Source organism: Ranitomeya imitator, chromosome 3 (genome assembly GCF_032444005.1).
Source record: "Ranitomeya imitator isolate aRanImi1 chromosome 3, aRanImi1.pri, whole genome shotgun sequence".
NCBI lineage: Eukaryota > Metazoa > Chordata > Amphibia > Anura > Dendrobatidae > Ranitomeya > Ranitomeya imitator.
In genome coordinates this window covers 122,593,308-122,619,517 of record NC_091284.1, presented here as the reverse complement: position 1 = coordinate 122,619,517, position 26,210 = coordinate 122,593,308, and the positions used below count along the sequence as shown (strand labels likewise).

General features: G+C 42.4%; 1 protein-coding gene across 1 annotated transcript in view; it reads right to left on the bottom strand.

Moving 5' to 3' along the window:
• DPH1 (diphthamide biosynthesis 1) overlaps positions 1 to 26,210 on the bottom strand; it is a 378,970-nt gene that overhangs the window by 121,087 nt on the left and 231,673 nt on the right. The window contains exon 5 of the mRNA XM_069761363.1: positions 24,403 to 24,557. Within this exon, the coding sequence (XP_069617464.1) occupies positions 24,403 to 24,557 (155 nt within the window). The remainder of the gene's footprint in view (positions 1 to 24,402; positions 24,558 to 26,210) is intronic.

The following is a 26,210-nucleotide window of genomic DNA, read 5'->3' as shown; positions in this document are numbered from 1 at the left end:
TTTATCATTAACTAGGATCCCCAAGTCCTTCTCCCTGTCAGATTTACCCAGTGGTTTCCCGTTCAGTGTGTAATGGTGATATTGATTCCCTCTTCCCATGTGTATAACCTTACATTTATCATTGTTAAACCTCATCTGCCACCTTTCAGCCCAAGTTTCCAACTTATTCAGATCCATCTGTAGCAGAATACTATCTTCTCTTGTATTAACTGCTTTACATAGTTTTGTATCATCTGCAAATATCGATATTTTACTGTGTAAACCTTCTACCAGATCATTAATGAATATGTTGAAGAGAACAGGTCCCAATACTGACCCCTGCGGTACCCCACTGGTCACAGCGACCCAGTTAGAGACTATACCATTTATAACCACCCTCTGCTTTCTATCACTAAGCCAGTTACTAACCCATTTACACACATTTTCCCCCAGACAAAGCATTCTCATTTTGTGTACCAACCTCTTGTGCGGCACGGTATCAAACGCTTTGGAAAAATCGAGATATACCACGTCCAATGACTCACCGTGGTCCAGCCTATAGCTTACCTCTTCATAAAAACTGATTAGATTGGTTTGACAGGAGCGATTTCTCATAAACCCATGCTGATATGGAGTTAAACAGTTATTCTCATTGAGATAATCCAGAATAACATCCCTCAGAAACCCTTCAAATATTTTACCAACAATAGAGGTTAGACTTACTGGCCTATAATTTCCAGGTTCACTTTTAGAGCCCTTTTTGAATATTGGCACCACATTTGCTATGCGCCAATCCTGCGGAACAGACCCTGTCGCTATAGAGTCCCTAAAAATAAGAAATAATGGTTTATCTATTACATTACTTAGTTCTCTTAGTACTCGTGGGTGTATGCCATCCGGACCCGGAGATTTATCTATTTTAATCTTATTTAGCCGGTTTCGCACCTCTTCTTGGGTTAGATTGGTGACCCTTAATATAGGGTTTTCATTGTTTCTTGGGATTTCACCTAGCATTTCATTTTCCACCATGAATACCGTGGAGAAGAAGGTGTTTAATATGTTAGCTTTTTCCTCGTCATCTACAACCATTCTTTCCTCACTATTTTTTAAGGGGCCTACATTTTCAGTTTTTATTCTTTTACTATTGATATAGTTGAAGAACAGTTTGGGATTAGTTTTACTCTCCTTAGCAATGTGCTTCTCTGTTTCCTTTTTGGCAGCTTTAATTAGTTTTTTAGATAAAGTATTTTTCTCCCTATAGTTTTTTAGAGCTTCAATGGTGCCATCCTGCTTTAGTAGTGCAAATGCTTTCTTTTTACTGTTAATTGCCTGTCTTACTTCTTTGTTTAGCCGCATTGGGTTTTTCCTATTTCTAGTCCTTTTATTCCCACAAGGTATAAACCGCTTACACTGCCTATTTAGGATGTTCTTAAACATTTCCCATTTATTATCTGTATTCTTATTTCTGAGGATATTGTCCCAGTCTACCAGATTAAGGGCATCTCTAAGCTGGTCAAACTTTGCCTTCCTAAAGTTCAGTGTTTTTGTGACTCCCTGACAAGTCCCCCTAGTGAAAGACAGGTGAAACTGCACAATATTGTGGTCGCTATTTCCTAGATGCCCAACCACCTGCAGATTTGTTATTCTGTCAGGTCTATTAGATAGTATTAGGTCTAAAAGTGCTGCTCCTCTGGTTGGATTCTGCACCAATTGTGAAAGATAATTTTTCTTGGTTATTAGCAGAAACCTGTTGCCTTTATGGGTTTCACAGGTTTCTGTTTCCCAGTTAATATCCGGGTAGTTAAAGTCCCCCATAACCAGGACCTCATTATGGGTTGCAGCTTCATCTATCTGCTTTAGAAGTAGACTTTCCATGGTTTCTGTTATATTTGGGGGTTTGTAACAGACCCCAATGAGAATTTTGTTACCATTTTTCCCTCCATGAATTTCGACCCATATGGACTCGACATCCTCATTTCCTTCGCTAATATCCTCCCTTAAAGTGGACTTTAGACAAGACTTTACATAGAGACAAACCCCTCCTCCTCTCCGATTTTTACGATCCTTTCTAAACAGACTGTAACCCTGTAAGTTAACTGCCCAGTCATAGCTTTCATCTAACCATGTCTCGGTTATTCCCACTATGTCAAAGTTACCTGTAGATATTTCTGCTTCTAGTTCTTCCATCTTGTTTGTCAGGCTTCTGGCGTTTGCGAGCATGCAGTTTAGAGGATTTTGCTTTGTTCCAATCTCCTCGCTGTGGATTGTTTTAGAAATGTTCTTACCTCCCTTCTGAGTATGTTTTCCTGGATCTTCTTTGTTCAAGTCTAATGTTTTTCTTCCCGTCCCCTCTTCTTTTAGTTTAACGCCCTCCTGATGAGTGTAGCGAGTCTTCTGGCGAATGTGTGTTTCCCAGGTTTGTTGAGGTGTAGTCCGTCTCTGGCGAGGAGTCCATCGTACAAGTAATTCACACCGTGGTTCAGGAATCCGAATCCTTGTTGTCTGCACCATCGTCTTAGCCAGTTGTTTGCATCAAGGATCCTGTTCCATCTCCTGGTGCCATGCCCGTCTACTGGAAGGATAGAAGAAAAAACTACCTGTGCATCCAGTTCCTTTACTTTCTTCCCCAACTCTTCAAAGTCTTTGCAGATTGTCGGTAGGTCCTTCCTTGCCGTGTCATTGGTGCCAACATGTATCAGAAGAAATGGGTGGACGTCCTTTGAGTTGAAGAGCTTTGGTATCCTATCGGTCACATCCTTGATCATCGCACCTGGAAGGCAGCATACTTCTCTTGCAGTTATGTCCGGTCTGCAGATGGCTGCTTCTGTGCCTCTCAGTAGTGAGTCTCCCACCACCACCACTCTTCGTTGCTTCTTGGCTGTACTTTTTGCTGTCACTTGTTGCTGTGTGCCCTTTTCTTTTTTGCTTGCTGGTATTGCTTCATCCTTAGGTGTGCCATCTTCATCCTCTACAAAGATTTGATATCGGTTCTTCAGTTGTGTGGTTGGTGATTTCTCCATGGTCTTCTTGCTTCTTTTGGTCACATGCTTCCACTCATCTGCTTTTGGAGGTTCTCTGACACTTTTTTCACCTTCTGTGACCAGTAGAGATGCTTCTGTTCTGTCTAGAAAGTCTTCATTCTCTTTGATGAGTTTCAAAGTTGCTATTCTTTCTTCCAGACCCCGCACCTTTTCTTCTAAAAGGGCCATTAGTCTACACTTCTGACAGGTGAAATTTAATTCTTCTTCTGGTCGATCTGTGAACATGTAGCACATGCTGCAGCTCACCATGTAGGTTGTCACATCTGCCATGTTGCTCCTAGATCCTGCTGACTTGCTGTGTGTTTTCCTTCTTGTGTAATCTACTCAGCCAAGCTCTCTCGCAATAATGTCCTACAGGCAAAAATTTGCACGCCGTAAGGCGCGCGGTTTGGTGATTCTTTCCAAGCAGCTGGTCCCGACTGTACCCAACGATCTTCTAGCTTAGGGAGACTCTTCGCTTTTCCCAGAAGGCACCTGGAATATGCAAATTAGCCTCCTCAAGCTTGAATCCCTGGTTTGGTGATTCTTTCCAAGCAGCTGGTCCCGGCTGTACCCAACGATCTTCTAGCTTAGGGAGACTCTTCGCTTTTCCCAGAAGGCACCTGGAATATGCAAATTAGCCTCCTCAAGCTTGAATCCCTGGTTTGGTGATTCTTTCCAAGCAGCTGGTCCCGGCTGTACCCAACGATCTTCTAGCTTAGGGAGACTCTTCGCCTTTCCCAGAAGGCACCTGGAATATGCAAATTAGCCTCCTCAAGCTTGAATCCCTGGTTTGGTGATTCTTTCCAAGCAGCTGGTCCCGGCTGTACCCAACGATCTTCTAGCTTAGGGAGACTCTTCGCTTTTCCCAGAAGGCACCTGGAATATGCTCAACAGGAAACCCTTCCTCTTCCTGCCTACAACCCCGAGGCCTCCCCCATGTGCTTGTCGTCTGTCCTTGATGCCCCAGAAGAGATGGTGTGCCATGTCTCATTAATTATTACATTTCACCAATCCAACATTTATTTCAGTTGAAATAGTCTATTTTGATCAACTTTGCCTGGCTGCCTCTACACTGTATGGAAACGTAATGGCTACCAGTAATTTTCGTTAACACAACAGCAGCTCTGCAAGATAGATTTTAAGTTGTTATTATTGTTTCTCTAATTTTATTCTACACCATGCAGAGCTGTAATTACGTTTGGAACACTAGCATCAGTGGAGAGAACTACATGTAACAGGTAGGCAGGAGAATAGAGGGAGATTTCTGAAGTTCCCCCCAACAAGCAACTTCGCAAACAGTTCCAATCAAAATTATACAACCCCCTTTCCAATATAGTTTTATTAGCAAAATCTGCAAACTTTCTTTCTGCGGTTTGCAATAAAACAATAAATCAAGAATTTAAATAGGTCAACAAAACTAATATCACAAGTGGTTACTCCAAATTCAACACAAAATTACACTTTCAATGATTTGTGCAGCCTCAGAATTATTCAACCTCTTAATGAAAATGGTCTGTACCACTTAAAAGAGCAAAATTGGCTGTTTTAACCTGCTGCAAACGTGAAGAATAGTCAGACACCAGCTTCTGTTAGTGTTACTGAGGAATCTTAACCCCTTCGCGACATGCGCCGCACTAGTACTGCGCTGCCGGCACTGCATTAGTGCCAGCAGCAGTACTAGTACGGCGCACCGATCACCGCGGTCTCGCGCTGAGCGCCGCGGTGATCGTGTGCGGGTGTCAGCTGTATACGACAGCTGACACCCCGCAGCAATGCCCACGATCGGCGCTATCGCCGATCGCGGGCATTTAACCCCTCTGATGCCGCTGTCAGTAGTGACAGCGGCATAGAGGGGGATCGCGCAGGGACAGGGGCTCCCTGCGCTCTCCCACCGGAGCAACGCAATGAGATCGCGTTGCTCCGGTGACCCGGAAGGAGTCCCCGGATCCAAGATGGCCGCTGGACTCCTTCCGGGTCATGAAGTGACCTGGCTAGCCGGCGCCTGCTGAGAGCAGGCGCTGGAGAGCCAGCTAAGCTGCCTGTCAGATCGTTGATCTGACAGTGTGCTATGCACAGTGTCAGATCAACGATCTGATCTAATACAGAGATGTCCCACCCTGGGACAATGTTAGAAAGTAAAAAAAAAAAAAAAATAGAATGTGAAAAAAAAATTAAAAAAAATCCCCAAATAAAAAAAAAAAAAACATTTCCCAATAAATCCATTTATTTATGTAAAAAAAAAAAAAACAATAAATGTACACATATTTGGTATCGCCGCGTCCGTAACGACCCGCTCTATAAAACTATCCCACTAGTTAACCCCTTCAGTGAACACCGCAAAAAAAAAAAAAAAACAAGGCAAAAAACAACGCTTTATTATCATACAGGCGAACAAAAAGTGGAATAACACGCGATCAAAACGACGGATATAAATAACCATGGTACCGCTGAAAACGTCATCTTGTCCCGCAAAAAAAAAGCCGCCATACAGCATCATCAGCAGAAAAATAAAAAAGTTATAGCTCTCAGAATAATGCGATGCAAAAACAATTATTTTTTTATATAAAATAGTTTTTATTGTGTAAAAGCGCCAAAACATAAAAAAAATTACATAAATGAGGTATCGCTGTAATCGTACTGACCCGAAGAATAAAACTGCTTTATCCATTTTACCACACGTGGAACGGTATAAACGCCCCCCCCCCCTAAAAGAAATTCAGAAATTGCTGGTTTTTGTTCATTCCGCCTCCCAAAAATCGGAATAAAAAGCGATCAAAAAATGTCATCTGCCCGAAAATGTTACCAATAAAAACGTCAACTCCTCCCGCAAAAAACAAGACCTCATATGACTCTGTGGGCCAAAATATGGATAAATTATAGCTCTCAAAATGTGGTGATGCAAAAACTATTTTTTGCAATAAAAAGCGTCTTTTAGTGTGTGACAGCTGCCAATCATAAAAATCCGCCAAAAAAGTAAATCAAACCCCCCTTCATCACCCCCTTAGTTAGGGAAAAATAATAAAATGTAAAAAAAATGTATTTATTTCCATTTTCCCATTAGTGCTAGGGTTAGGGCTAGGGTTAGGGCTAGGGTTAGGGCTAGGGCTAGGGTTAGGGCTAGGGTTAGGGCTAGGGCTAGGGTTCGGGTTAGGGTTTCAGTTATAGTTGGGGGTTTCCACTGTTTGGGCACATCAGGGGGCATCCGATCTCAATTCCAGCCAATTCTGCTTTGAAAAAGTAAAACAGTGCTCCTTCCCTTCCGAGTTCTCCTGTGTGCCCAAACAGTGGTTCCCCCCAACATATGGGGTATCAGCGTTCTCAGGACAAGTTGGACAACAACTTTTGGGGTCCAATTTGTCCTGTTACCCTTGGGAAAATAAAAACATAGGGGATAAAATATCATTTTCGTGGAAAAAAAAATATTTTTTATTTTCACGGCTCTGCGTTATAAACTGTAGTGAAACACTTGTTGGTTCAAAGCTCTCACAACACATCTAGATAAGTTCCTTGGGGGGTCTAGTTTCCAATATGGGGTCACTTGTGGGGGGTTTCTACTGTTTAGGTACATCAGGGGCTCTGCAAATGCAACATGACGCCTGCAGACCAATCCATCTAAGTCTGCATTTCAAATGGCGCTCCTTCCCTTCCGAGCTCTGCCGTGCACCCAAACAGTGGTTCCCCCCAACATATGGGGTATCAGCGTTCTCAGGACAAGTTGGACAACAACTTTTGGGGTCCAATTTGTCCTGTTACCCTTGGGAAAATAAAAACATAGGGGATAAAATATCATTTTCGTGGAAAAAAAAATATTTTTTATTTTCACGGCTCTGCGTTATAAACTGTAGTGAAACACTTGTTGGTTCAAAGCTCTGACAACACATCTAGATAAGTTCCTTGGGGGGTCTAGTTTCCAATATGGGGTCACTTGTGGGGGGTTTCTACTGTTTAGGTACATCAGGGGCTCTGCAAATGCAACATGACGCCTGCAGACAAATCCATCTAAGTCTGCATTTCAAATGGCGCTCCTTCCCTTCCGAGCTCTGCCGTGCACCCAAACAGTGGTTCCCCCCAACATATGGGGTATCAGCGTTCTCAGGACAAGTTGGACAACAACTTTTGGGGTCCAATTTGTCCTGTTACCTTTGGGAAAATAAAAACATAGGGGATAAAATATCATTTTCGTGGAAAAAAAAATATTTTTTATTTTCACGGCTCTGCGTTATAAACTGTAGTGAAACACTTGTTGGTTCAAAGCTCTCACAACACATCTAGATAAGTTCCTTGGGGGGTCTAGTTTCCAATATGGGGTCACTTGTGGTGGGTTTCTACTGTTTAGGTACATCAGGGGCTCTGCAAATGCAACATGACACCTGCAGTCCATTCCATCTAAGTCTGCATTTCAAACGGTGCTCCTTCCCTTCCGAGCTCTGCCATGCACTCAAACGGTGGTTCCCCCCCACATGTGGGGTATCAGCGTACTCAGGACAAATTGGACAATAACATTTGTGGTCCAATTTCTCCTGTTACCCTTGGGAAAAAAAAATTGCGGGCTAAAACATCATTTTGTGGAAAGAAAAAATGATTTTTTAATTTTCACAATGCTACATTCTAAACTTTAGTGAAACAATTGGGGGTTAAAAGTGCTCACCACACATCTAGATAAGTTCCTTAGGGGGTCTTCTTTCCAAAATGGGGTCACTTGTGGGGGGTTTCCACTGTTAAGGCACGTCAGGGGCTCTCCAAATGCGACATGGCGTCCGATCTCAATTCCAGCCAATTTTGCATTGAAAAGTCAAATGGCACTCCTTCCCTTCCGAGCTCTGCCATGCGCTCAAACAGTGGTTTATCCCCATATATGAAGTATCGACGTACTCAGGACAAATTGCACAACAACTTTTGGGGTCCAATTTATCCTTTTACCCTTGGGAAAATAAAAAATTTGGGGCAAAAAGATAATTTTTTGTGAAAATTAATAAAAAAAATTTTTTTTACGGCTCTACATTATAAACTTCTGGGAAGCACTTGGAGGTTCAAAGTGCTCACCACACATCTAGATTAGTTCCTTAGGGGGTCTACTTTCCAAAATGGTGTCACTTGTGGGGGTTTCCACTGTTTAGGCACATCAGGGGCTCTCCAATCGTGACATGGGCTCCGATCTCAATTCCAGCAAATCTTGCATTGAAAAGTCAAATGGCGCTCCTTCCCTTCCGAGCTCTGCCATGTGCCCAAACAGTGGTTTACCCCCACATATGGGGTATCGGCGTACTCAGGACAAATTGTACAACGACTTTTGTGGTCCAATTTCTCCTGTTACCCTTGGTAAAATGAAACAAATTGGACCTGAAGTAAAAATTTTGTGAAAAAAAAGTTAAATGTTCAATTTTTTTAAACATTCAAAAAATTCCTGTGAAGCACCTGAAGGGTTAATAAACTTTTTGAATGTGGTTTTGAGTACCTTGAGGGGTGCAGTTTTTAGAATGGTGTCACTTTTGGGCATTTTCTGTCATATAGACCCCTCAAAGTCACTTCAAGTGTGAGGTGGTCCGTAAAAAAATGGTTTTGCAAATTTTGTTGCAAAAATGAGAAATCGCTGGTCAACTTTTAACCCTTATAACGTCCTAACAAAAAAAAATGATGTTTCCAAAATTGTGCTGATGTAAAGCAGACATGTGGGAAATGTTGTTTATTAACTATATTATGTGATATAACTCTCTAATTTAAGGGCATAAAAACTAAGAGTTTGAAAATTGCTAAATTTTCATAATTTCCGACAAATTTTTGTTTTTTTCACAAATAAATGCAAGTCATATCGAAGAAGTTTTACCACTATCATGAAGTACAATATGTCACGAGAAAACAGTGTCAGAATCACCAGGATCCGTTGAAGCGTTTCAGAGTTATGACCTCATAAAGTGACAGTGGTCAGAATTGTAAAAATTGGCCCTGTCACTTAGGTGAAAACAGGCTTTGGGGTGAAGGGGTTAAAGGGAAGGTGCCGCGTTTTAATATTGTAAAAAAAAAAAAACCTCTTTAATTCCTTATTTTTATAAGTTATTTTCAAGTGCATAGTATTTATTGTTATTTTTTTATTCATTTTTTTTTCTGCCACTGGGCGCCGCCATTTTCATTTGCAGGACTGTAAGTGTAGCTGCACGACACTTACAGTCTTCACACACGGCAGCCCTGGACATAGAGATCAGTAGTCGGGAGGCGACCCCATAGCTAGCATTGTCTGCTCTCTGCTCTGATGTGGCCACACCTCCTGGGCGGTCTCCACAACACAGCAGAGGCAGGAGGTCGGCGCCATCTTGCTTCAGCCCACAGTGGAGTGTACCTGACTGTGAGCTCCACTGTGACAGAGCTGTGCTGTTGGAGGAGCAGCTCCATCTGTCTCCCCTCACACTCAGCGGCCGTTCCCTGTCCTCTGCTGCCTGTAATCTCTAGAATCGCTAGAGAGGGTGAAGTGCTGTGGTCTGATGTCCTCTTATCAGGAGCTGCAGAGAGGTAACAGAGGGGGATGGGGGAGAATCTCTGTGCTGCTCCGACCTCACTGCAGCTCCTCACAGGACATCAGACCCTGCATCTATCACTATACTGTGCTGAGCCGTGTATCTAATCCTCTCCTGTGTAATACTGTCTGCTGAGCCGTGTATCTAATCCTCTCCTGTGTGATAGTGTCTGCTGAGCCGTGTATCTAATCCTCTCCTGTGTAATACTGTCTGCTGAGCCGTGTATCTAATCCTCTCCTGTGTGATAGTGTCTGCTGAGCCGTGTATCTAATCCTCTCCTGTGTGATACTGTCGGCTGAGCCGTGTATCTAATCCTCTCCTGTGTGATACTGTCGGCTGAGCCGTGTATCTAATCCTATCCTGTGCTGACCTGTGTATCTAATCCTCCTGTGGAATACTGACTGCTGAGCCGTGTATCTAATCCTCTCCTGTGTAATACTGTCTGCTGAGCCGTGTATCTAATCATATCCTGTGCTGACCTGTGTATCTAATCCTCCTGTGGAATACTGACTGCTGAGCCGTGTATCTAATCCTCTCCTGTGTAATACTGTCTGCTGAGCCGTGTATCTAATCCTATCCTGTGCTGACCTGTGTATCTAATCCTCCTGTGGAATACTGACTGCTGAGCCGTGTATCTAATCCTCTCCTGTGTGATACTGTCTGCTGAGTTGTGTATCTAATCCTCTCCTGTGTGATACTGTCTGGTGAACCGTGTATCTAATCCTATCATGTGCTGACCTGTGTATCTATGGCTAGGTGCACACGTCCGGATTTTTTGCGTTTTTTTTGCGGAATTTCGCCATAAAAACGCTATAAATCCGCTAAAAAAACACTAACATTATGCATCCTATCATTTAGAATGCATTCCGCATTTTTTGTGCAGATGTTAACGTTTTTTCCCGCAAAAAAAAAACGCATACCGCAAAAAATCCGGACATGCTCTATCTTTTTACGGATTTCCTATCAAAAAGGACATTCCGGAAAATAAAAAAACTCAAAAAATTTGCGCAAAAAACGCGCAAATTCCGCGCGAAAAAAGCACGCGGATTTCTGGCAGAATTCTCAGGATTATGTCAGGAAAAAATCCTGACGTGTGCACATAGCCTAATCCTATGAAATACTGACTGCTGAGCCGTGTATCTAATCCTCTCCTGTGTGATACTGTCTGGTGAACCGTGTATCTAATCCTCTCCTATGCACTCCTCTCCCCCCTGCATATCTTTCCCCATTGCACACACAACTCAATGCGTGCGATAACAGGAGCTGCGGGCGTCATGCTGTATTATGGCATTATGTGAGATCTATATGACGGTATTATGTGATCTGTATGGTGGTATTATGCTTGATCAGTATTGTGAGAATTATATGGTGGTATTGTGTGTGATCTATATGGCGGTATTATGTGAGAACACTGGCAGCATTATGTGTGATCTATATGGCGGTATTATGTGAGAACACTATGGCAGTATTATGTGTGATCTATATGGTGGTATTTGAGAACACTGGCGGTATTGTGTGTGATCTATATGGCGGTATGTGAGAACACTGGCAGTATTATGTGTGATCTATATGGTGGTATGTGAGAACACTGGCGGTATTATGTGTGATCTACATGGCGGTATGTGAGAACACTGGCGGTATTATGTGTGATCTATATGGTGGTATTATGTGAGAACTGTATGACAGTATTGTGTGATCTATTTGATAGTATTGTGTGTGATCTATATGGCGGTATTATGTGAGAACACTATGGCAGTATTATCTTCAGAAAGCGGACCCATTCTATGGTGGTTCTGGCTGAGCACCTGCACGCGGGTCTGGGGTAATAGAGGGGGCAGCATGACCTCCAGTTAGGTGTAGTCAGGGCTGGTGAGGCAGCTGAAGAGAGGGGTCTCATTTTTATCGTTACTATATGGCTACATTTCCTTCCCAGCGTCACCCCGGACTGCGCCTGTCGCCTCGCTTTCACACATTGCCAGGACAGGATTGGGAAGACAGGATCTGAGGAGGGGAATGGAGTCTGCATGCAAAGTCTGGATCAGAAAAGGCCATCAATCCGCAGAAATGTTTCCTGGATTTCTGTGGAGCAAACAAGCAGACGGTCCATCCATGTGTATAAAAGACAGCGCTCTACGTACAATCCCTGGCTGCTCCGCGCACCAAACAGGGGGCCCCCATAGACCAGCACACTGCTCTCCTGAAATACTCTGTGCTGCTGTCACCCTGCTCCCTCCACCACATATCTCCCAGAATCCTTGCTGCCTGCCATCCTCGGTGACTGTCTACTTGTCAGTATAAGGCTGCTTTCACACTAGCATCGGTACGGGCCCGTCGCAGTGCGTCGTACCGACGTATGCTGTGAAAGAAATGTCCGACGTGGGCAGCGGAAGCAGTTTTACGACGCTTCCGCTGCCCCATTGTAAGGTCTGGGAAGGATGGGGCGGAGTTTCGGCCGTGCATGTGCGGTCGAAAATGGTGGACTCGATGCACAAACGTTACATGTAACTTTTCTTGTGGCGGCGGTCCACCAAAACATGACGCAACCATCGCACGACAGTTACGACGTGTGGCAATACGTCGCAATGCGTCGGTAATGTTAGTCTATGGGGAAAAAACGCATCCTGCAGACAACTTTGCAGGATGTGTTTTTTCTCCTGAACAACGCATTGCGACGTACAGCCAACAACGCTAGTGTGAAAGTAGCCTAAGGCTGCCGTCCACTATCAGTATTTGGTCAGTATTTTACCTCAGTATTTGTAAGCCAAAACCAGCAGTGGGTGATAAATACAGAAGTGCATATGTTTCTATTATACTTTTCCTCTAATTGTTCCACTCCTGGTTTTGGCTTACACATACTGAGGTAAAATACTGACCAAATACTGCTAGTGTGACGGCAGCCATACTCTGCAGTCACCAACAAAATGGCTTCTCACTGGGTTCCTGAATATCATCCTCACTAATCCCTTAGCAAACACCCAGAAGGGGAGGAGAGGAGACATCACACAGGTCAGCAGACTCCGCCCATATTTACTGCAGTGCAGTAATGTGAGATAGTTGTACACTAGGTTTTTCTGAAATTTCAGCAGCTGCTCCCCCTAATGTTGAAAAGTGGAAATTCCCAAACTTTTCAAATTATTTTTCATATTTTACTAAATTATAAACAAATGATAATATTTTTTAAGAAAATGTAATCATTAATGCTTTACATTTTTACAATTTCTGAAAAAAAATTTTTTTGGATGGCACCTTCCCTTTAAGAAAAAAGAAAAATATGGATTTTTGTGTACTCACCGTAAAATCCTTTTTTCCGAGCCATTCATTGGGGGACAGACCGTGGGTGTATGCTGCTGCCAGTAGGAGGCTGACAAAAAGTGATACAAAAAAGTTAGCCCCTCCCCAGCAGTATACACCTTCCTGCTGGCTCTCAGCTAACCAGTTCAGTGCAAAAGCAGTAGGAGCTCAACAACAACATATGAGTATAGCATGTCAAATTATATAAGAATATAACATGTCAATTTAAAAAACAAGCAGAAGCTAATAACAAGGTAGGAGCTGTGACTCCCAATGAATTGCTCGGAGAAAAGGATTTACGGTGAGTACACAAAAATACCTATTTCTCCTTCAACTCATTGGGGGACACAGACCGTGGGACATCCCAAAGCAGTCCCTGGGCGGGGACAACATCAGATCAGGCCCTGTGTAACTGCTACTTACAATAGCGCCACCGCAGCCTGCAGTGTCCGCCTGCCCAGACTCATAACAGTCGAAGTCTGAGAATTATAGTGCTTCATGGCTGCATGCGGACTGGACGAACCCGCAAGCTTGCAGGCGTGCTTTATTGACGCCTGGTGCCTAGAGTCCAAGAAACCTCGATCGACAGAGTGGAGTGGAGTTAGGCTAATGTCTAATCCAGAAGGACTCCAGGATGGTGTAACGAATCCACCAGGCTAACATGACCGATGAAATGGCTAAACCCTTCCTGTAACCATCAGGAAGCATTCCTCTGACTGTCAGGAAGGGCAAATAAGGTGTCCAATCTTCAGAAGGATGCCGAGCTCGATACATACCTACTCAGAGCACTTACTTCGTCCAGAATATGGAGAACCCATCCCCCTTTTTGTGGACTGTTAACAAGGGATGGGGATGACCTGAGGACAACCTTGCCTTGATGGAAAAAAGTCTGAAGAACAGAGCGACTAGCTCCGAAGACTCGTCAGGATGACGAGATCGTAAAGAAAAAAGAGGAGACCTTCCCCGATAGTAAAGTCTGCCGGATCAAAAAAGAGTGTACTGTAAGACTCCAAGGACCATTAAGGACCCAAAGATCTAATGGTATGCGAAAGGGAAGGACCACATGTGAAAAGTCCTTGCGAGTAAGACCCTACTCGCAGTTTCGTTGGAATAAGACGGAAAAGTCCTAACTCTGCAAACCCCCCCCAAAAAAAAAACGTAACGTGGTCCGTGCGGATCTCCCAAGACCACTAAGGCCCTTCCCACTTTAAAACGACTCTCGGAGGGGGGGGTTACGGAAACTGGTACTATGGAAGAACCAGAGCATTCACTGCAACGGTTTTTGGATCTCGAGGCCGAACTATGAACTCGAGTACATTGGCGTTCCGTCTGGATGTCATCAGATCTAGATCTGGAGTGCTTCAGAGAAGGCAGATCTGATAGAAGACTTCCGAGAGAGGTTCCCACTCACTTGAGGTGCGACCCTGACAGCTGAAAAAGTCTGCTGTCCAGAGGTCTACGCCTGGGATGTGTACTGCCGAGATCACCGAATGAGAGATCTCGGCCCATCAGAGAATGTGAGGCACCTCGTCCATGATGCCTGATGGTGGGCACCTGTTAGAAGATTGACGTATTGGACAGCTGTGGCATTATCCGATTGAATTCAGATGGGAGACCCACCAGAAAGCAGAGGACCTGCTGTAAGACTAGCCGTATCGTTCAGATCCCCAGAACAACAATCGGGAGAAGGCTGTCAACGGTAGTTACTAATAATCATTGATCTGGAAGGAACTCTCCCGGATGAGGAAGGAGCTCAGAGACTACCCTCTGAAAGCCTGTTTGACCTACAGAAAACGAGCAAAGTGAAGGAAAACAGCTTCCATTGCTGTCACCATTTTTCCTTATGACCCTTCCAGCAATCGAATGGAATGAGGGAATGAGAGGTCAGGTAAGAGAGTTCTGAGTTGAAGAGCGGCAATGGCCTTGTCTCAAGGGAGAATTACCAACCCCCTGGAAGTGTCCAGGATCATCCTTAAAAAGGGTATCTGCTGGGCTGAAGATCAGGAAAACCTTGTCTAGCTGAAGCTGCCAATACAGGTGAGAGGGTATAGTAATTGATATAGACGATTCAGCGTAGTCCTGGAAGAGTGGCTAGAAAGTCGACCGGACAGGGCAGGAAGACCACGCCTCTAGGCTGCAAGAGGAACATGACAGCCGTCATGACCCTTGCGAACACTCAGGGTGCGGTAGCATGGCCGAAGGACCAGGTTGTGACTTGAAAATGCTGTTTGCGAATGGAAAAGCGAAAAAGAGGGGAAAATTGGAACGTGAAAGTAAGCATCACAAATGTCGGTGGATGCCAGAAACTCCACCCTTTTCTGTTGAAGAAATAGCTGAGCGGAGAAACTCCATTCGAAGAAGGAGGACCTTGTCAAGCTTGGTAAAAGTTTGAGGTCCAGGATTAGTCTTACTTTTCGGTCCCTCTTTTTGGAACCAAGATCCTTTAGATCTAGACCGTCCTGGAAAACTCTTCCACTGCTGGTTGTCTATAGGAAACATGTGATCCTAGGGAGAGATGTCAGAGGTGTTTTTGATCGCTGAGTACACTTCCATTCTTTTAGCTATAATGCCCTTCTGGATGTAATGGTATTTGCTGCTGACAGCGCCGCGCAACTAGCCGCGTCCGAGAGGCGCTAACCAGCTAGTCTCCTGCTCAAGACATTTGATTGACCAGTTGTACTGTCTTCGGGAAAAGGTTACTGTTGTGAATCATAGTAAAGGTCTTCGACCAGGAGACCATTGCTCTAGCAACCCATGGGGTGGTTAAGGAGAGCACTAAACCCGAGGCTGCAAGATGAAACAAATCAGATCTGCTATCTGATAGTCCGTAGTAATTTTAATTGATAACCCCTCGGGCAGGAATACTGGTAGGTATACCACAGGAGATTTTCCCCGGTTGATCTGCCAAGTGACAGAATGACCGGTTGATTCCAGTAGGACATAAAAAGTAGTTTCTTACAAACAAACTCATTACAAACAGAGTGATCTATTTCAAGTGCTTATTCCTGTTAATGTTGATGATTATGGCTTACAGCCAACGAAAACCAAAAAGGTCATTATCTCAGTAAATAATTAACAAAAAAAAACACCTGCAATGGCTTCCTAAGCGTGTAAAAATGTCCCTTAGTCTGTTTCAGTAGGCTCCACAATCATGGGGAAGACTGCTGACTTGACATATGCCCAGAATGCAGTCATTGACACACTCCATCAGGAGGGTAAGCCATAAAAAATCATTGTTAAAGAAACTGGCTGTTCACAGAGTGCTGTATCCAAGCATATTAATGGGAAGTTAAGTGGAAGGAAAAGGTGTGGAAGAAAAAGGTACACAAGCAACCGGAAAAACTGCAGACTTAAAAGGATGGTTAAGAAAAGGCCATTAAAAAATTTGTGGGAGATTCACAAGGAGTGGACTGCTGCTGTTGCTTCAAGAGCCACCACACACAGACATATCCAGGACTTGGGCTACAAGTGTCGCATTCCTTGTGTCAAGCTAATCATGACCAATAGACAATGCAAGAAGCACATTACCTGGGACAGGGATAAAAAGAACTGGACTGTTGATCAGTGGTCCAAGGTGTTGTTTTCAGATGAAAGTAAATTTTGCATTTCATTTGGAAATCAAGGTCCCAGAGTCTGGAGGAAGAGTGGAGAGGCACACAATCCAAGCTGCTTGAGGTCTAGTGTGAAGATTCCACAATCATTGATGGTTTGGGGAGCAATGTCATCTGCTGGTGTAGGTCAACATCAAAGTCTGCACAGCCGTCTACCAGCAAACTTTAGAGTACTTCATGCTTCCCTCTGCCGGTAAGCTTTTGGAGATGGAAATTTCATTCTCCAGCAGGACTTGGCACCTGTCTACACTTCCAAAAGTACCAATACCTGGTGTAAAAACAACAGTATCACTGTGCTTGATTGGCCAGCAAACTCGCCTGACCATAACTCTATAAAGAATCTATGAGGTATTGTCAAGAGGAAGATGAGAGACACCAGATCCAACAATGCAGACGAGCTGAAGGCTGCTATCAAAGCAACCTGGGCTTCCATAACACCTCAGTAGTGCCACTGGCTGAACGCCTCTATACCACGCCGCATTGATGCAGTAAGTGATGCAAAAGGAGCCCCGACCAAGTATTGAGTGCATTTACTGAACATACATTTTAATAGGCCAACATTTTGGATGTTAAAATCATTTTTTCAAGCTGGTGTTATAAAGTATTCTAATTTACTGAGATAATGACTTTTGGGTTTTCACTGGCTGTAAGCCATAATCATCAACATTAACAGAAATAAACACTCTAAATAGATCACTCTGCTCAGAATTGTCAAAATTGGCTGGTCAGGAAGGTGAAAACAGGCTTCAGGGCAAAGGGGTTAACAATCCTTTCAAGGCTGTAGTTATCCCGGTTGCTTGTGCACCTTTTTCTACCACATTTTTTCCCTTCCACTCAACTTTCCATTTATATGCTTGGATACAGCACTCTGAACAGCCAGATTCTTTAGCAATGACCTTTTGTGGCTTACTCTCCTTGTGGAGCGTGTCAATGACTGCCTTCTGGACATCTGTCAAGTCAGCAGTCTTCCACATGATTGTGGAGCCTACTGAAACAGACTAAGGGGCCTTTTTAAATGCTTAGGAAGCTTTTGCAGGTGTTTTTTGTTAATTATTCTAATTTACGGAGATAATTACTTTTGGGTTTTCTTTGGCTGTAAGCCATAGTCATCAACATTAACAGAAATAAACACTTGAAATAGATAACTCTGTTTGTAATGACACTAGATAATATATGAGGTTCACTTTTTTGCATTTAAGAACTGAAATAAATTAACTTTTTGATGATATTCTAATTTAGTGAGAAACACCTGTATGTAAAATGTATATATTATATACACACGATAACGTCTGGTGACTTTTCCTCACTCAAAACTTTAGTTATATTTTGTCAGCAGTTCTCTTGTAATTTTGCAATAACCATCTGGAAAGGTCGTATTTTCTCCAGACTATTTTTCTTCTCCTGGACTTTGTGACATAAGTCTTGGAAAGGACTGATTATTTCAATAAAATAGAGGAAGATTCTGACCTTTGTGTTATTATAGGCCATGTGGCTGCTTGATTTGTTCTATGGTATATCAAAGTGGACACCCCCCTGATGAAAAAGACTGGGTGGCTGAAAAAGGCTCAATTTGATAAATGCACTTTTATATCTGGAGACCTAGAGGCTTATTTACTAAACAGCGCAAAGGCATTAACATCTATGGCTGGGTTCACATTGCGTTAATGGCAATGTGCTGATGGGATCCGTTACATAGCGGCACTAACGCTATGTAACGGATGCGTTAGGGCACCCATTAACTGCCATTATGTAGCACATAGCTAACGCATGTCATAATCGGCATACGTTAGCGATGTGCCGTCATTCTGTGACGGACCCTCGGACGCAGTCTGCAGCGTTTTCGGGTCCAGCACCGCTAGCACAGATAGAGCATCTGCACTAGAGCATCTGCGCTAGCGCGATCGCATAAACACGATCTTTTTCGGCACTTGCGTTAACGCAGTCTGTTTAACATATGCGTTGAACGGACTGCACTAACGAAATGTGAACCTAGCCTTACAGTGCCAGAAAGCACCTTGCAGGCATGAGTGTATTTGGAATGTAAAAGGCGTTGTGTGCTATGGGCTTATGGATCTTGACAAAACATGGTCCCGACTGTCTCCTGGTTCATTTGTTCATGTCTTTGATGGCCCTTTTATTTGGTTTTGAGCTGCCTTCAAAGGCTTGAACAAATATTCTTAGCATGCACATTAATCACTAAAGGCTGACTGCATAGCCAGCTCAGATGTGAAGGTCTGCATGTTCTCTCCTTCATGTCTCTGTAAAGTATCTGTATGGCTGTAGCTTCTGCTTTAACCCACTTGCACCTAAAGATAAGGGCACAAGTATACATCAGAGGAGAAGTAGTCATCCTTCCGCTTATGGGTTAATCTGTGGTCCAGCGTGTTCATCTGATGTCAATTACACCAAGGTTATAATATGGAGTAGGGCTTCAAGTTGTATGTTAGCTGTCTTCATGCCTTTATTCTCATCACCCACAGTTTATTAAGATGCCTTTTATTTCAAGGGGAAGAGACACAACAATGGTTTTCTAATAAAGTTTGAAAATGAAATCTTTGAACGCTGCAGGTGCATTATGCCCTTGAAAATAGGTTAGATTTAATGAAATGTACACTCTCTTCCTCCTATCACAACGCTCTTTGTAGAGTTGCATCTATTTTATATTTATTCTCTAATGCATGAAAATAAAGCCAGCTCTGCGAAAACTTACAGGAGCCTCAAAAATCATTAAACTGGTATGGACTCACTAGAAGTGCCAATAATATTAAGGTGAACGACCCATCAGTAGAAGTATGCTATTTTACAACAGACAGTAATCTGGAGACCGGCGACAGACTACTGACTGCTGTATTCCAGAACATTGAAACATGTGAAAGATCCAGGGATGATGAGTTGGAGCGAGTCTACAGAAATCATGTGCATGTAAACCCAGCCTAATTGTCAAAGTTTTCACTTGTTTTTGTCTTTATGTATCCTCGCTGCCAAGTTATATGCTAAATATACAGAAACCTTTGAAAGGGTTCTAACATTAATCAGTAATAGAAAAACATAAGCTTGTATCACTGAGTGTGAAAGGTTTCTTAAGTTCTTGGTATAGCAGTTGAAGGGGCTAGATTGTATAGTAATGACCTTAAAAAGTTTTGATACCGAGAATATGAAGTCACATAGAAAACCAATGGCCTCCTGTGTTACTCAAACAATAAAAATAAGCAGATATAAATATCCTGGAGCTCCACAACACATGCATTGATAAAAGTTATGTCATTAAAAAAGTCATTCTCAGCTCCTCACACAGTACATGTACTGTTTCGCGGCATGTCAAATTCCCAAACAATCTTGGCTTGGCCAGTAGATTCAAGACACTGTTTTCTGCCATATCAAACACAATGTCTTCTTCACTGGGACACTATATAGGCTAACGAGTAATCCACAAACATGGAAAGTTGTCAAGAACATTTCTAGTTTTCTCTCAAGTCCAACTAAACTCTGTATGCAGCAATAAAAAGCCAGATGTTTTCAAAGAGGAAGCAGCGGACACTGGGTGGTACCTTTGACATAAAACAGGGACTTCCCTGTAGTGATTATTCGGACTTGGTAAAAAGTTAGCATGCATCTGGACTAAAAGCTCCCACAGCCGCCCAGTGAAGAAGACATGTGTATCTGGACTAATTTCTGAAAACACCTTTAAACTCATAAAAGCATTTAGGACTTGCACTTGCAGTAAAAGTAATGGATCGTGTGATGTGAGGCTGTAGTAAAATACTGTGACGCATGAAAGTCATATCCAATAGTCCCACTATGATCCCAACTCAGTGGGAATGTGAACAATGCAGCCTATGACGTCAACTAACAGATATAGCAGGAACATAATCCGAGAACTGGTCAAGTGTCAGAACTAGTGATGAGCGAGTATACTCGTTGCTCGAGCACGCTCGGGTGGTCTTCGAGTATTTGTTAGTGCTCGGAGATTTAGTTTTTGTCGACGCAGCTGCATGATTTACGGCTGCTAGACAGCTTGAATACATGTGGGGATTCCCTAGCACTAGCAAATACTCGGAGACCACAAGAGCGTACTCGGGAAAAACGCTCATCACTAGTCAGAACCAATAGAGAGCTCCGGTATAAATATCAATATCAGACAAATGACTGCAAACGTGACTTTTTAGAGGTCCTAATGTACAGTGTGCATATCACATCTTGTACTTATAGCAATCTATAAAAAAAATTATTACATATGTGTTATTATAATATACATTTTGATTTTGGAGAAGACTTGAACATAAACGCAAGATTTAGAGGTTTTGCAAAGCAGGCTTCAGAAACATTATAACTAGTGATGAGCGAGTATACTCGTTGCTCAGGTTTTCCCGAGTACTTGTAACTGCTCTGAGATTTAGTTTTCATTGGGCACAGCTGCATGATTTATTGCTGCTAGACAGGCTGAATACATGTGAGGATTGCCTGTTTGTTAGGGAATTCTCTAAAGCCCGAAACACGTGTCCACAGGTAGGAATTGGTTGGCTGTGTAAATTTAGAAACTAATCTGCAGCATTGCACGCTTGGCGGTTCCAAGCGCTGTGGATTAGACTGGGGTGGAAAGAGATGATTTGCATAGCTCCGCCTACTGCAAAGGATTCTGGGTAAACCTGCTATTCTTTGTATTATGCTGCTTGCAAGTACTTTCCGTTTCAGGAAAGCATCCACTATGTATTTCCTTTAAGTAGAGGGCTTTTCGGTCTCTTTCGTCCCGCTACATTTAGCCCAACTTGGGTCTCTCCCTAAGGTGGCTAGCATGTGTGTATCGCTTGCTCACCGAGCCCCACTCCATACAGCCAACCAATTCCAGCCCTGTGCTGATGAGGGCCTAAAGCCCGAAACACGTGTCCACAGGTAGGAATTGGTTGGCTGTGTAAATTTAGAAACTAATCTGCAGCATTGCACGCTTGGCGGTTCCAAGCGCTGTGGATTAGACTGGGGTGGAAAGAGATGATTTGCATAGCTCCGCCTACTGCAAAGGATTCTGGGTAAACCTGCTATTCTTTGTATTATGCTGCTTGCAAGTACTTTCCGTTTCAGGAAAGCATCCACTATGTATTTCCTTTAAGTAGAGGGCTTTTCGGTCTCTTTCGTCCCGCTACATTTAGCCCAACTTGGGTCTCTCCCTAAGGTGGCTAGCATGTGTGTATCACATGTATTCAGGCTGTCCAGCAGCCATAAATCATGCAGCTGAGGCGAGGAAAACTAAATCTCCGAGCACTAACAAATACTCGGAGATCACCCGAGCATGCTGAGGAAAACCCGAGCAAGGACTACACTCGCTCATCCCTAATTATAACCTAGTCTGTCCATTCCTGCCTAAAAATAAACTCAGTGAAAGAAGATTGTGAATTCCAGCTGCGTTACATGAACTACATCTATATCTCTGCCTCAACGTCGCTGTAAGGAATTATTTTGATAAAGTATTGGAAAGTATTTGTGAGTAACAATAGAAATATCTCTGTATATCACTGTAGATCGCCCATGTCTGTATGTTTGATATTTTGTAGCCTGTTCTTCTACCCTGGTTAATCTAGTTCCAGTATTTCCCCCTAATTAGTCTGGGTATCAAATGCACATGTATTTGTAAGCCACATTTACCGTATATTATGAAAGTCAGATGAATAGCCATTAGTGTACTTGTTGAGCAATTTGCATCCGTTCATGCATTTAGACTAAGGAATAATTGCAAAATAACATATAAGAAACACATCGATCATTGTGATATACTTACATGTAAATGGCCTTCCCTCTTGATGTGAAAATTATAAACCACCTATAGTTATTGTCAAAACCTTCAATAAAGGAAACCTTTTAACACAACTCATTCACAAGTGTTATTAATACAGTATCTGTGAACATGGTGACCTGGACATGCATTACCAGCTGAGTTCTGATGTCAGAGTTTCAGTGTTGATCAGGAAAATGTATGTGATAATGTACTGTAGTGTATTAGAAGTCACCTTGGATTTGTGGGACCAGTCTAAATAATAGCACTTATAAAAGTATACTTAAAGCACTACGAAGACTACAATTATCAGCCATATATCTGTAATCCTAGTTTTACTGTTACCTACATCATGAATACATATATTGAAGACCTCTGTCTACTCTACATGTAGCACAACTGAAGTGTCATTTTCATCAACTTCTCTTAAAAGGAACCTATTAGATGAAGGAAAAAGACTAGCAACACTGTCCTTTAAAAAAAATAAAAAAAAAATAGTGTGCTTGAGTAAGGGACTCCTCGTCCAGACTCATTGAAGTGGAACCTCAGCACCTCTAAAGAAAATGAGACTATAGGGCTTGGTGCAGTGTTAATTTATTTTGATCCAGCAAGGAGTCAAAACCAAATATGGTCCTATGTTTTAACCGAGAGTGGTCTTTGTCAAGGACATCTGTGTGTAGCAAAAGCTGGGGACCAGGAAATGCGGCAGGGTGTGAGCTGTGGGAACCCGTCATTTCCCAAAACTATTAACCTTCAGATAGATTAATCTGCAGGTTAACACCATTCCAAAGCTGCCTGGACGCTGCACTGAAAGCCCGGCTAATGGAGAGAAATTAACTTTCTTCCTCCCGGCAGCCTCTGGCTTTCAGTTATAGAGGCGTGGCTTTAGTCATAGCTCAGTACATAGTGAGCGGCAACTGTAACCACGCACTGGCATTGACTGATGGCCGGCTCCATAGTACATCAGTACTGAGTGAGCTGTCAGTCATTGCTGGGGCATGGTCACAGCCGTCGCACACTGTGAACTGAGCGGTGACAAAATTTAGAGGGAAGCTTTAGAACACCATTAACCTGAAAATTAACCCCATAACTGCAGGTTAATAGTGTTTTGAGATGGGACACATTCTGCAGTGAGATAAGGAGAGTAGACTGTGACTGTCAGTCATTACATGTCTCAGACTGGTAACAGCCCCTTTCATTTAAAATAATCTCTGAAGGTATCTCTGTATCCAGAGCATAGATCTTAACAGCTCATTTACATAGTAAGAAAACATGGATTTCTCAGGAATAAGACCTCATTTTATTCAAGTTTTACTGTAAGAGCAGTGAGACTATGAAACTCTCTGCCATATGATATTGCAATGAGTGATTCATTACTAAAATTTACGAGGGGACTGGATACCTTTCTTGAAAAGTATAATGTTACAGGGCATATATAATAGATTCCTTGATAGGGTGTTGATCCAGGGAACTAGTCTGATTGCCGTATGTGGAGTCGGGAAGGAATTTTTTTCCCCAATGTTGAGCTTACTCTTTGCCACATGGGTTTTTTTTTTTTTGCCTTCCTCTGGATCAACATGTTAGGGCATGTTAGGTTAGGCTATGGGTTGAACTAGATTGGCTTAAAGTCTTCCTTCAACCTTAAATACTATGTTACTACACATACCTATAAAGATGGCTTGGGGAGGGGTGGGTTGATCCTACTGACAGATTCCATTAATAGTGACATTTTGTCAATTGTTTATGAAGGGTTGATTTTTCAAATAAAATGTAGTCAATATCCTCAGGATGAATATCTTTAAACACAAAATAACAAAATATTCTATTCCTTCTACCTCCTACTCTAGGAGTACTAGGCCCTCTACTAGCCAGAGTGGAGACCAGCCAACAAAAAGCAGCTCTTGTATGGCGACTCCAGCCCATCTAGTTTATTAAATACTATGAATTTTGCTAGTTGCAATTTCACTGACTACAACCATTAACATCTCAGTTTTAATATAACATGTGGTTGCTGTGATGGAAGAATCCTTTAATATTATTAAATTAGGAGGCCTTTGTAACAGTTATTTTCTAATTCCTGTTCTACTTAGCAAATGCAAATGTACAAATTCTTATCCACAAGCTAAATTATTGAGCACTGCCTTTGGAAGCAAGGCTGATGATTTTATTTTTATTTTTTTGTTTGTTTTCACCAATAAGGAATAAAAATATTGGTTGATATTTACCTGAAGTGCTGATACAAATTGGATAGTGCTGACGAAGGCCAGGGATGTTCCACTTGCAAAATTGAATCTAATCGTGTCCAAAAAGTGTGAAATATCAATCTTTATGTCGACAAACACATACAGCATTCGCATTCCATGAGTGGCATCAATGGGAACTGTAGGATGAAAAGTCAAGTGTTAGATGTTGGAACACACTCTTCACATCATAATCCTTAATCAAGTGGTCCAAAACTAAAGTTCAGTTTAATCCTAAATGCCTATTTAGTGAAATAATCGAATCGCTTTTCTAATATACTTTGATTAATAAGTCCCCACCGTTTCCTCTCTATGCTATCCAACTGCTTTATGTAGTTTTTACTTCCATTTTTATAAGGTTTTGTTTGAGAATCCCTAGTGTATTCTGAGATACTCAAATGGCCCATCATCAGGGGGCTGGAACTGCAGTCATTGCCGCTGCTGCTTTCCCTGCCTTGAAACAAAGTTTAATCGGTGACATATTTATCAGGGACTGGCTAGACCGACTCTTCCGAGCACGCAATATAGTGTTACAGAGTGCTACTTCATTTGTTAGCTATGCATGTAGATGGCTACTCTTCGTATGCACCTGAGCACAGCAGTTTTATGTTTTGAATTGAAGGTCAGTCTTTTGATATTTGCTCATATATCAAAAAGCCTAGGGCACCCATGACCATGTCGCTGTGGTTAACTGGCTGTCCCTCCTTGGAAGACCTGCTGTTAGATGCTTGACCTGGTCACCTAGCCAGCACAATTTGATCTCTGTCAAACATGCTGAAATCCTAACCCCTTTTCTGTTTTGGTTTTGAACACATCAACTAATTTTTTTTTTTATAATTCAAAATTGGTTTTAATATAGGAAGATTATAAACAAATAATACTCCACAATCAAGAGATGTAAAACCATAAAACATGTCATTTAGCAAACCCAAAACTAAAACCTATGAATGGTGTTGTTATCATAACACTCGTTCCAAAACGGTAATTTTTTTAAATGTGAATATAGCTTACCCCTGGATAGGTTGCATTGCAACAAGATAATTACTGCCAATCAAATCGTCTCTCAACGGGTTTATTATTATTTCTCATTATGTATATTTTCCCCCGATAAATAAGGAAAGAGATAGCTAAAAAATAGGGAAAAATTTGAGGTAGTTCATAATTCCACTTGGTGAAGAGATCTTGATTAGTGATGAGCGAGTGTGCTTGTTGCTCGAGATTTCCAAGAATGCTCGGGTGTTCTCCGAGTATTTTGGGCATGCTCGCAGATTATGTTTGAGTCCCTGCAGCTGCATGATTTGCCGATGCTAGGCAGCCTGAAAACATGTGGGGATTCCCTAACAAACAGGCAAGCCCTGCATGTGTTCAGGTTGTCCAGCAGCTGCAAATCATGCAGCTGCAGGGACTCAAACAATCTACGAGCATGCCCAAAATACTCGGAGAACACCCGAGCATGCTCGGAAAACTCGAGTAACAAGCACACTCGCTCATCACTAATCATGATATGAGAATATTAGACACACAATATTTTAGAGAGCTCGAGTCTCCCCACAGGTTAATTTGGTGATGAAGTTTATAGCTTATAAAAGTCTGCACTGACTTATCTGCAGTATTAATGTAATTGGTAAAACTATTACTTAATGGTAATGGTCTATTAGAGCCCCAAACCAGAAATAAAAAAAAAACAATTGAATAATGGTAAAATTTTATCAGAAAGACTCTGCTCACATTGATTGTGCCCAATCCTTTTCAGCACAGCAGTTATCTATCTAATAGCCTCATTATAAGCCGTT